At 45.8% G+C, this 12,429-nt stretch overlaps 1 protein-coding gene across 1 annotated transcript in view; it reads left to right on the forward strand.

Moving 5' to 3' along the window:
* LOC134073022 (serine/threonine-protein phosphatase 6 regulatory ankyrin repeat subunit A) overlaps nt 1-12,429 on the forward strand; it is a 49,588-nt gene that overhangs the window by 26,734 nt on the left and 10,425 nt on the right. The window contains exons 9-19 of the mRNA XM_062529953.1: nt 2,908-2,986; nt 3,633-3,747; nt 4,950-5,032; nt 5,612-5,675; nt 5,970-6,038; nt 6,594-6,734; nt 8,291-8,402; nt 9,109-9,135; nt 9,770-9,844; nt 10,445-10,646; nt 11,638-11,725. Of these exons, the coding sequence (XP_062385937.1) occupies nt 2,908-2,986; nt 3,633-3,747; nt 4,950-5,032; nt 5,612-5,675; nt 5,970-6,038; nt 6,594-6,734; nt 8,291-8,402; nt 9,109-9,135; nt 9,770-9,844; nt 10,445-10,646; nt 11,638-11,725 (1,055 nt within the window). The remainder of the gene's footprint in view (nt 1-2,907; nt 2,987-3,632; nt 3,748-4,949; nt 5,033-5,611; nt 5,676-5,969; nt 6,039-6,593; nt 6,735-8,290; nt 8,403-9,108; nt 9,136-9,769; nt 9,845-10,444; nt 10,647-11,637; nt 11,726-12,429) is intronic.

Consider the following 12,429-nt stretch of genomic DNA (forward strand, 5'->3'; position numbering starts at 1 on the left):
CTGAGTCCTACTTCCCTGTGGAGGGATCACGCTTCATCATATTTACATTTTAATGTGGCGGACTGTTATGTGTTGACATTGCACCATGGCAACAGGAAATGCTGATTTCTGATTGGCTGGCGGGTACACCGATCTGGTCAAAAGTTCAAACACCCCTTCATGGCTGAGCTGTGCTCTGGCCAGTGGTATCCATGGCAACAGTAACTAATGTTACCGGCTGACGTCCTCCAGGCCCTACTGATGGTTTTTTAGCGTTCGACGCGCGGGTGGTCCATCATATTTACAGCCCATCCTATCTCCGGTGCTCAGCTCATAATGGGAGATGAGCAGTTGCATGGCAGCGTTTTTGTCCTTCGCTGCAATGACTTAACGATTCGTTGGGTACTGTGTTGACATTTTAGATTCACAACAGCAATATGGCGTCGCTGTGAATCTTTGAATTGTTAATGTCACAGAGGATCGTTTTTGTCATTCACTAAGATCAAAGTAAATGTGTCATTTACAGTAGAGAGGTTTGCACTTTAAATGCTGCAGAAGTTTAAACGGAAAGATGATTGAAGCAAATTGCCTTCATAATGCTTTGGCATCCATCACTGAAGCTCTATACATTGAGCTTCACGCTTCATCGGTTTTCATTTGCTTTGAAAAGCCTGCAGCAATTATCCGATCATGTACGGATGAAGGTTAGACTCTTCTCTCCTGTACACTGTATTGACTGATGTGGTTGTTCCTGAACCATCAACAGCCTATAGGAGATCAATCCCTGTAGATACGGACGGCATTAGCCCCTGGCACAGGGCCTGGGCAGTGCACTCTACAGTACGCCCGTGGTTTGGATTAGAGACCCATAGCTGGGCGCTCCTTAACGCGAGCTCCCTCTAGTGTTTTTACATGCACAACTGGCAGAACGCTAGTCTGGCTATCACCATACTAAGCTCAATCTTTTCATCAAGAATGAACATTAGTATGAGGAGTCTGCCCTTTATTTGGACTGCACAAGAGGCGTGATCAATGGGCATCATTCAAATGACTCCGTACGCTTGGATAGTCCTTCAACCAATCAGACCAACGATCCGGTGCGTGTTTTGGATAAAGCTGGTTTGTGATTGGACCTAAAGGTTGTGGACAGGAAGCAGGGGACATGGATGTGCAGGTGTCCAGCCTGAGCTGCCGGGCGTGGGGTGGGGGAAGGGGGGTGTGCTAGTAATGTTGTCTACTGTTTGTTTTATCTCACTTATTTCATGTCCCTTCATTTTATCATCAATCTCACATAATAGCAATAGCAAATAGCATGAATCTCAATTGTTTGCCTCCAACCTTAAGGGTTTCTAAGCTTTTCTGCATCGTTGCTGTCTCTGTTCTATAAGTCAAGTGTGTGAAGCGTCTAGAAAATAGAAGATGAATTACACCATGAATATCACTGGCCTCATATTGTTTATGTACTTTTATATCCATTACATCCCATCATTACGGTGATGGTGACGAATAGCATTGATCGCAGTATGGCTGCTCTGGACTCCAGGCCTCCTTAGCTTACCTCCTGTTTTGCACGGGGTCAGATAGCAGCAGCGGAGCTCTTGAGTAGCTGCTGCAGTAGTTTTGTGGGGGGCAGAGACGAGACGAGACGAGAGAGAGGGAGACGAGAGAGAGAGAGAGAGAGAGAGAGTGCTCCGCTTAAGTGTGCTTACGAGACAGTGCAGCACTTTGGCATCGCAGTCTTTTTCTTATTAATGACCTTGACTGCTACGGCTGCAAAGCAGGGGACATAAGGATCCATTTAGGGAGAAGAGGGGGAAGGGGGGAGGGGAAGAGAGGGATGAAGATGAAGAAGAAGAAGATGGATGGATGGATTGAGAGATGAGTAGAGGATGGAGTGGGAGGGGTGAGAGAAATGGGCTTTAGGGGAAAAAGCTGTTCTGGGAAAGAGCTGTTTTGGGAAGCCCGCTGTGTGTGTGAGAGAGAGAGAGAGATCCCACACATTATATTTGTGTGTGTGTGTGTGTGTGTGTGTGTGTGTGTGTGTGTGTGTGTGTGTGTGTGTGTGTGTGTGTGTGTGTGTGTGTGTGTGTGTGTGTGTGTGTGTGTGTGTGTGTGTGTGTGTGTGTGTGTGTGTGTGTGTGTGTGTGTGTGTGTGTGTGTGTGTGTGTGTGTGTGTGTGTGTGTGTGTGTGTGTGTGTGTGTGTGTGTGTGTGTGTGTGTGTGTGTGTGTGTGTGTGTGTGTGTGTGTGTGTGTGTGTGTGTGTGTGTGTGTGTGTCCCTTAGTGTTTTCCTCCTTCTTAGCTTCCATAGGTAGACCAAACCCACACATTAGACTTGTGATTTAGACTCGTGCTCTGGTTGATGCACATCTATACATATTCTATAAACGCCAGGAGTCTCAAGATATTAAGGTTTTAATGCACATATATGCGTCTCATCAATGCCAGGAGTCTTAAGACATTAAGGCCTTAATGCAGTGTTTGTTTGTGAGTTAATGCAAAGCTAATTAGTTGTTTGCACACTTTCACAGATTGTGTTGTAGTTGAGTTGCCAGGACGACGTTAAGCGGCGCCTGTCTTAATCTGGTGCTGGTTCCCCCGGGCTGGCTTAATGAAGACGTGCCTCACTTGTTCAACACCTACACACTCTAGTGCCCCAACATTACTGTGTCTTCATTTAGTGTCGTCATTTTCTCATTTTCATAACTAATGTGTATTCTCTTCATTCTTCTATCTTTTTTTCTCTTCTCCTCCTTCTCTTCTCTTCTCTTCTCTTCTCTTCTCTTCTCTTCTCTTTTCGTTCTGCTCTATTCCTCTCTTCCTTGTTCCTTCCCCTTCTCTTCTCTTGTTCTATTCTATTCCTCTCTTCTCTTGTTCTGTCCTCTCCTCTTCTCTTCTCTCCTCTCCTCTCCCTTGTTCTTTCCCCCAGAGCAAAGATGGTAAAACCCCTCTCCACATGGCTGCCATCCACGGCCGGTTCTCGCGATCTCAGGCTGTCATTCAAAGTGGTGAGTCCCCCCCCTCATACGCCATCTCTCCCTTCTTATTGGTCCCACAGAATCCACCACGGTTCCTGGTTATGATTGGTATCTGGGGTGTGTTCCAAGTAGGAGGTTAAGTGACAGATGTGGGTAAGTTAACCCAGAGGAAGTGGTAAATCTCCCAATAGAAGAGCCCTTTTGCTTTGTGCAGTTGGGAGCCCTCTGTTCTGTTATCAGGTTTACAACATCCTCTGGGTTACCTTACCTAGGGTTGCCACTAAACCACCTACTTGGAATCATGGCCTGGTTACTTAAAGCAAAGCAATGTTGAAAAGTATTGGCCTCAGACTCCTTGTGGTGATGCACAGATTCATGATTAGGCAGAATTGTGTCTGTCCATAAGAATGTGAGGCCAGCATGTCTGGTATTGTATTGCTTTTGCATCTTTTTTCTTTTAGATTAGGAGCCTGACTGTGTCCTTAGCGTTAAATACCTTCTTAAGGTATTTAACGCTAAATGTGTAAAGAAATGTGTAGAGAATTGCTGAAAAGCTGTCTTTATTGTTTTAATGAGATTAAGAGTCTCTTGCACCGACCCTTTGATGCCATTATCTTTGAGCATCACCGATGGTATGGCATGCGCTTCTTACTGGTTTTGTGGGGTTTCTCCGCAGGGGCTGAAATTGACTGTGAAGACAAGAACGGAAACTCTCCTCTGCACATCGCCGCTCGCTACGGCCACGAGCTGCTCATCAACACACTCATCACCAACGGCGCCGACACCGCCAAGTGAGTCCTCGACCGCAACGATGTGCATTTGCACACACACACACACACACACACGGCGCTGTTCTTATCAAGGCACCGTACGTGCTTCAGGGCTCGAGACGTTCCTGCCGGACACGGAGAAGCAGCTCCCGGTGCCTCGGGCCTGCCACTGTAAATAGCCAGACTAATAGACTAATGCGCTCAACACCTTCATGTAATCTCAACCGGCCGCTAAATCCTCCTCCTGAGTCTCCATATAAAACTTTATGAATGATGGATGACACTCGCTTTTTATTTTGAAAGCTTTTGATTTTAATTGCTTCCCCCAAACACACACACACACACGCACAAACACATATACAGACGTTGCAGGCCAGACACACTTCTTCAGCGTGACACAGCAAGCGTTGGGCCTGCTGCTGCCATTGGGTTACACACAGTCAGGACCGGCTCACACTTTACCTAGAGGGTCTCCAATAGACGCTTTATACAGATGCCCAGATTAAGACTAAACTACAGTATCGGTTGACACAGCAACAATTTAGATCTTCATTCTCCATGACGAGAGTGCTTATCTGAAATGCACAGCTGTATCATCCTGAAAGCAGGCTATTAGAGTTGCTGTAGTCTAAAAGCTGCACACTAGTATCTTTTAACACAAAGTGCAGGGCTTGAAAGTGATTCGAATTTTATAACGATCGGTCAGTTTCACTCCCAGTAAAAAAATGCTTGGTCGGTGTGTCACACCCGTGCCTAGTTACTGCACTGGTCCTCTCCATCAAGCTGTCTGTAGATTTACAGTAATTTCCTGTGTATTAGCCTCGTTGTGTATAAGCCACAGGACAGTGTTTTATACAAGTTAAAAGGAACAAAACCATATTAATAATACCGTACTAACTGCCCCGGTTTATTAACCTCATAGCTGAAGAAATATTATAAAACCAATGTATAAGCCATGGCTAATAGTTAGCCTTTACATGTCGCTGTAATTTAGAACTAGATGCATCTTATAAGCACATGCACACGCAGATATGCACATAGCCATGAACACGCACACGTGTACGCTGTTATGTATGCACACTTGGTCGTCCTGAAAGTGTGGGAACCCTTGAGGCATCAATGCCAGCATGGGAACCACAAATATGCTGTCTTGTCAGTTGATACGAAGGGTATGTCCGATCTCTCATTGGTTGATTTGTCTGTCACTCATTTCCCCTGTGTAGGCGGGGCATCCACGGCATGTTCCCCCTGCACCTGGCAGCGCTCAGCGGCTTCTCCGACTGCTGCAGGAAGCTCCTGTCATCCAGTGAGTATTGATGCCTTATGGGAAATGTAGTACCACAACCTTGTCTTCCTCTTGGACTTCCCTGTGGCTGATGAAATGGACCTGTAAAAAAGCCTAGAGGAGTTGACAGCTGACTTGTAATGGATTCGGCCATGAACCCCTCTGGTCCTGGACCAGAGGCAGGTCTGTCTTTGTCGACCTTTAACTGGCAGTGGTCTAGCTCAGGCCAGGGGTGTGTTCAAACCCAGCAAAAGTAGAGGTGAACTTTCTGCGTTTCCTTTATTCCTTTCCAATCACACGAAGTGAGGACTAACATTTGACATTTCTCCCTACGTTGCATTTGTTGAACACTGCAACAGCATAAAATGTAATGTTCAGGTCTTGTAATGTAGTGAGTATTTATGTATGCAATCAAATTTTGCGGCACAAGGAAATTGTGCAGTAATGTCCACTGCGGCAGGGGCTAAGAGTGTAATTAAATCAGTTTGTAATTAGTGTGTTTGTAATTAAAGCAGTTTGATCGTTAGGGCTGTGTTGTGTTTTAGATTTGTGACTCTGTAAGGGGAGCGATGGTTAATCTGTTGATGTCTCTGTGCTCAGACTTTGACATCGACACCCCTGACGACTTTGGGAGGACGTGTTTACACGCCGCGGCTGCAGGGGGGTGAGTCATCAGCCAGCGCTCGTCCGTCCTTTCCCACAAGTCCCTCTGCTCAATGTGGCTTTTGTGCTGGCTCCACGCCTCAGCCCACTCCCCCAGCCACACACACACACACACACAGATATACATGCACACACACTCTCTCATTCATGCACATCTAGTTAACCACTGCCTTCCTTTCTCTCTTTTTTTCTTGTTTCTCTGTGTGATCCCTCCGTACGTTCTGACCCTCTCTTCCTCTCTTCCTCCTCTCCTCCTCTCTTCCCCTCTTCCTCTCCTCCTCCCCGCGGCCCGCAGGAACCTGGAGTGTTTAAATCTCCTGCTCAACACCGGAGCAGACTTCAACAGGAAGGACCGATTTGGGAGGTGCGTGTTGGACACTGCTTGTTTGTTTTGTATTTATTCTATTCTCCAAGGTTCTTCTTTAGTCGTCATCGGTTGAAATAACCAGCCATGAAGTGTTGTTTTGCGAGGTTGTGTGTGTGTGTGTCTGGGCCACTTAAAGGCCTCACATGTCTGGCTTCTCTTAGCTCAGGAGGGCCCTGCGTTAAGCAGCGGCTAACGTGATACGCTATAATGTGCAAACATAAAAGTAATCAACTGTGTGTGTGTGTGTGTGTGTGTGTGTGTGTGTGTGTGTGTTTGGTCGTCATTGTTCCTGACGCCCCTGCATTATGCAGCACCTAACATGTGCTATAATGTGCAAATATAAAAGTAATCAACAATACCTTGTGTGTGTGTGTATGTGTGGCCCTTGAACTATAGGGCGGCTAATGTGATGTGCTATAATGTACAAATATAAAAGTAATCAATTATGCCTTTTCTGCGTGTGTGTGTGTGTGTGTGTGTGTGTGTGTGTGCGTGCGTGTTTGTGTGTGTGTGTGTGTGTGTGTGTGTGTGTGCGCGCGTGTGTGGTGTCAGGACGCCCCTGCACTATGCGGCGGCGAACTGTAATTATCAGTGCCTGTTTGCGCTGGTGGGCTCGGGGGCCAGTGTGAATGACCTGGACGAGCGGGGCTGCACCCCACTGCACTACGCCGCCGCCTCCGACACCGACGGCAAGTGAGTACGGGCACGGGGACGTGGGAGTGTGTGTGTGTGTGTGTGTGTGTGTGTGTGTGTGTGGGGGACTGGGTTTGTGTGTGTCTGTGTGGGGGACTGGAGGTGGGTGGGTGGCTGTGTGCGTGTGTGAGTGGGACTTGAGGTGGGTGTGTGCTAGGGATGCACCGATCCGACTTTTTCAGTCCCGATACCGATACCGATGCCTGGGCTCTACGTATCGGTCGATATCCGATACCGATCCGATACCATTGTTAATTAATAAACTGTATACCTCACCATGTGGAAAAGACTAAAGGCATCAGGCTTGACTTCATTCTTCAGTCTTTCCCTAACTAAACATTACTTTCCTAAAAAAAATCTAACAAAATAACACTTAGATATAAAGGTAATGTATTATTATTATTAGTAGTAGTATTATTATTATTAGTAGTAGTATTATAATTATCATCATCATTATTGATTATATTACTAGTATTAAAAATAAATAGTTGTACACCAGCAGCAACTTGGAACAGCATTCAAATTCAAGTTCACAGTTATTACTAAATAATAAATCTAACAAAAAACAATTTTGCAGATAAAAATCCCATATTAGTGACATACATTGAAACACCCCTGCCAAAATGGTGTCACCCGCGAAACCCCTCTATTTACTCATAGTGGTACAGTCCCGCAGTTTCCCCGCGATAAACTAATTAGTTCACACGGAGTTTGAATGGTGGTAAACGGTAGAAGTTGTATGTTTTATCTAATAAATGATAAGTTTTTAACAGCCAATTTGAACATTTGCATGTCTTTATACCAAGAACAGTTTATACAGGAGATGAAAATGACAATGTGTTTAGTTTGAGTAGCCTATTTTGTTGACTGTTACACATTAACGTGTTGCCTAAATGCAACAAAACGCATGAAGATCGTAATTAATCTATGACAAATGGTGGTTAGTATAGATATTCTTTTGATCCTATGACATAAATTTGGTATCTGTATTTATCCCATCCATGAATTTAGACACTCAGAGCACACAGTGAGGTGAGGCACACTCTAACCCGCAGCAGTGAGCTGCGCTAAATGGCTGGTTGCGCGTCATGGCTCAGCCTTTTTTTGAGACTATATTGAATTCGGATCGGCCCATGGATCGGCTCATTTTTTCCGATCCCCGATCCAGCTATTTTGTTCATATCGGGGCCGATATCCGATCCAAATATCGGATCGGTGCATCCCTAGTGTGTGCCACTTATTTTAAACATCTCCCATTGTACACTTAGATCTGTGTATGTTGTATTGTTAACTTGTAGTGTGTGTGTGTGTGTGTGTGTGTGTGTGTGTGTGTGTGTGTGTGTGTGTTTTATATTGTTGACATGTTTGTGTGTGTGTGTGTGTGTGTGTGTGTGTGTGTGTTTTATATTGTTGACATGTTTGTGTGTGTGTGTGTGTGTGTTTTATATTGTTGACGTGTGTGTGTGTGTGTGTGTGTGTGTGTGTGTGTGTGTGTGTGTGTGTGTGTTTTATATTGTTATTTGTCACTGACTCCACATGTCCTGGTGTTCCCCCAGATGTCTGGAGTACCTGCTGCGTAACGACGCTAACCCGGCGATCCGAGACAAGCAGGGCTACAACGCAGTGCACTACGCCTCCGCCTACGGCCACCGCCTCTGCCTTGAGCTGGTCAGTGGAGCCCGCGCCGCCTCCACCATTACAATCAACTTGATTTGTGTAGCACCTATTTGTATGCACAACATAATGGAACATGTAAAGCCCAATTCCCACCAAAGATTCTCGATGCGACGAGACTGAGCAGCGGTCTGTATTAGAAGTTGCACGTACTGTAGTTGCAAGCCGTCGCAGAGCATTGAACTGTCTGAACCCGTCTTAACACCGCACACTCCTCTTCATTGCTGTGGCCATTTATGATCTCATCAGTAGCATAATCAGAAATATAGAAAACAAGACTTAAGACTACACTCCGTTCCATGAATAGCTAGGAGAAAGTTCCAGGGGCAATTGCTACCCTATTGTGTCTTTAGCGGAGCAGCAGTGGTTTTGATCAAACCGGGTTGGACTCTCCAGTCCGTTTCGTTCTGGATAAAAGCCTCTACTAAATACCAGTCAACGTTTAATACCAGCGTGGCCGAGGGAGCCCCATGTTGTTATGCTAAGATGCAACATTATGCTTGGTGAGCAAAATATTCATAAACAGCACCCCAAAATTGTGGGGAACGGCCTGACTCAAACCTCAAATTTGTCACTAAAAGTTTGCTGTTACGAAAGTGGATTTAGTCTACCGACCATTTCCAGGCATTGGAGTGTTTTTAACAGACTTCAGACTGTCAGTAAGTACATGTGTCTAACTGAAGTACTTTGTGTCTTACAGATTGCCAGTGAAACACCACTGGATGTGGTAAGTCTGAGTTTTGCTTCTTGTGGGTTTTTCATCATTATTATCATTTTTTCTTATGTCATCCTACGGTTGCTGGGAGACATTCAAATGAGTCGACTGTCATATTAAAATGTGCAGTGGTGTCTTCATTTTGAAGATGACCATCGACTCATTCAAACGTCACTCAGAAAAATGTCGAGTGGTCTCTTAATTTTTTTCCCAGAGCTGTATAAAAATGCTTTCCTTGTTGTTGTCCCGGTCCCTCTTTGTACGTCTGTCCTGCTTGCGGTCTGCATATTGAGGTGTCCTGTGGCTAATTAGAACTGGATACTGCCTCACTGGTCAGCTCATTGCATCAGTCTAATCCAACCAAGCAAGCCTGCCTGAGGCCTGCAGGCCTTAGCAAGGGCTGCCCCCTTGTGGCCAGAATTAGAAATGGCACACAAAAAAAAGGCAGAAACACCACAAACTTCCTAAGAATCATTTTGGCTCTGTGCAAATAATTGCAAAGCATAATTTCATTAAGGACTGCTGTGTATTAAACACAAACCATTTTGGCGTACCTTTTGTCAACCTTCCTTGTCCCGAGATAAAATTGTATTCAGCTCGTTGTGTGTGTGTGTGTGTGTGTGTGTGTGTGTGTGTGTGTGTCTAGCTGATGGAGACATCAGGGACGGACATCCTGAACGACACAGATGGCCGAGCTCCCATCAGCCCACTGCACTTAGCGGTCAGTAGAACACCACACCATTCTAGAACACGGTCACATTCTCACATTCCTTCAATCCACATATAGACAGAATGACACAGGATCTAGTATGTGAAGCGGAAAAAAAAGTCAATAAAACTCCTCATATGTCATGCTAAAGATTGTTTTGTCAGTCACACATAGTTGAAGTGACATATTTGAGAGATAGTGGTAGCATTGTGAAATGGATAGATGGGTTATGAACCGATTGCCAACACCAAAATTGCTTTGTTTACATGTAATCAAGCCCTGCTGGAGTCTCTCGGTGCGGCTGCATGCCGAGGCTCATCCGTCTTTACTGCGCCACATCTCACTAATGCATGTTTCCAAATGTCTGTGTGTGTGTCTGTGTGTGTGTCTGTGTGTGTGTGTCTGTGTGTGTGTCTGTGTGTGTGTCTGTGTGTGTGTCTGTGTGTGTGTGTGTGTGTGTGTGTGTGTCTGTGTGTGTGTCTCTGTGTGTGTCTCTGTGTGTGTGTCTATCTGTGTGTGTGTGTGTGTGTGTGTGTGTGTGTGTGTCTCTCTCTCTCTCTCTCTCTCTCTCTCTCTCTCTCTCTCTCTCTCTCTCCTCCTCCCCCACGGCAGGCCTACCACGGGCACCACCAGGCTCTGGAGGTGCTGGTGCAGTCGCTGCTGGACCTGGACGTGCGCACGTCTCTGGGCCACACGCCGCTGGTGCTGGCGGCGCTCAAGGGCCACGTGGAGTGTGTGGACGTGCTCATCAACCAGGGCGCCTCCATCCTCGTCAAGGACTACACCCAGAAGAGGACCCCCATACATGCAGCAGGTGAGCACTGGTGTACACACACACACACACACACACACACACACACACACACACACACACGCATTCATTCATGTATACATATGCACACACACACGTCCACTCACCTACAAGGGCATGCACGCACGCACGCACACATAGAGAGAGAGAGAGATAAACAGTCTGAGAGCCATTTGATCCCATCCCTAAACACACACTCCCACATCCACACACACACACACACACACACCCTCACACAAAGGGTAAGTTAGAAGCCCAGCTGTGAGTCTAAATGATGCAGTGGGTGTTTAACTCAGCGCTGCGGTTTTAATCGGAGGTGTTCTGGAGCCCAGGCCAGCTCTCATTAAGGCTGCCAGAGCTGCGAGGGCCTCCTCAAGTCACGGCTTGTCTGAGGAGCACACAATGTGCTACAAGTTCAACGTCTCGTGTGTTTTCACACACGCACACACGCCATTATTTAGCATATTTGCAGTGTGCTACAAGTTGAACGTCTCGTGTGTTTTCACCCCCCCCCCGCACACACACACACACACACACACACACACACACACACACACACATTATTGAGCATATTTGTGCTCCAGGACAGATAGCATGGTGCCTCAGCAGGCATTTGAGAAATGATGTCTGGTTTTGGTGTTCTTGCCAAAGGACACCAGCTAGCAAAGAAGCTAGGAAGCTTTTGTTGGTTGTGCTAGTTTTTGCATGCTTTTTGGGATTTCTTTTTTTTTTACGTCAATAATTTGCTTGCCAGTTCTTGCTAGTTTAGAGTCTTGAATTCTTCTAGATCCTATCAGTGGAAGTGCACAATCATATCTGGCCCTCTGATGGAGACGATCAAATAGTTGTGACCCTCTTCATCATCAAAGTTGCCCATCCCTAGATTCTAGACCAAATATTCTATACTGTTGTTTTCAAGCAGTGGGAAAAGTACGTTTTGTTGTTTTGAACATTGCTCTGGCTAACCCTCCTTTCTCTGTGTGTGTGTCTACAGCCATGAATGGCCACTCTGAGTGTCTACGTTTGCTCATCGGCAGTGCTGATCTGCAGACCGCTGTCGACATCCAGGATGGGAATGGACAGTAAGTGTGTGTGTTGGTCTGTGTATCTGCTTGTCTGTTTCTGTGTGCCTGTCTGTGTGTGTGTGTTTCTGTGTGTCTGTTTGTGTGTCTGTGGGATTTACATTTCACTGCTGTGGTGATTATTGTGTTAAAGGAATAGTTCGGAATTTTGGACATAGGACCTCATTTTCAACTTTGCTGAGGTGACATAAGTCGGTGGAGATCGTTTTTATCGCGTTTAACCCCTTCCTTCAGTTGCAGCGTTCCCCTTTGCTAAGGCTGGTTCTGAGCTAACGCATTTCAACAGTAAACAGTCCAAAACAGTCTTACCCTTAGCCTACTCACTCCACAGCACACCCGAGACAAGTAAATTAAATCTTCAGACTATCGATATACATGTCCGTGTTTTAATTTTAGAAATAAAACTAACCTTGCAACTCAATGATTTATTACATTTTGAGGGACTAGTTTCTGAATATCAATCCGCCACTGCCATACAGGGAACAAAGTAGGCTATTGCAATGCGATGCAAGGTTCGTTTTATTTCTAACATTGTTCTATCAACACTAGGCATGTGCATCGATAGTCTGACGTTATAATTTATTTGTTTCGGGTGTTCTGTGGAGTGTTTTCAGTGGCAGGCTGGATGTTACCGTTGACTTGCGTTATCTTGGCACCAGATTAGCACGAGATGAACGCTGCAACTCATAGGAAGGGCAGAAATT

The sequence above is a fragment of the Sardina pilchardus genome, chromosome 24 (assembly GCF_963854185.1).
Source record: "Sardina pilchardus chromosome 24, fSarPil1.1, whole genome shotgun sequence".
Classification (NCBI taxonomy): Eukaryota; Metazoa; Chordata; class Actinopteri; order Clupeiformes; family Clupeidae; genus Sardina; species Sardina pilchardus.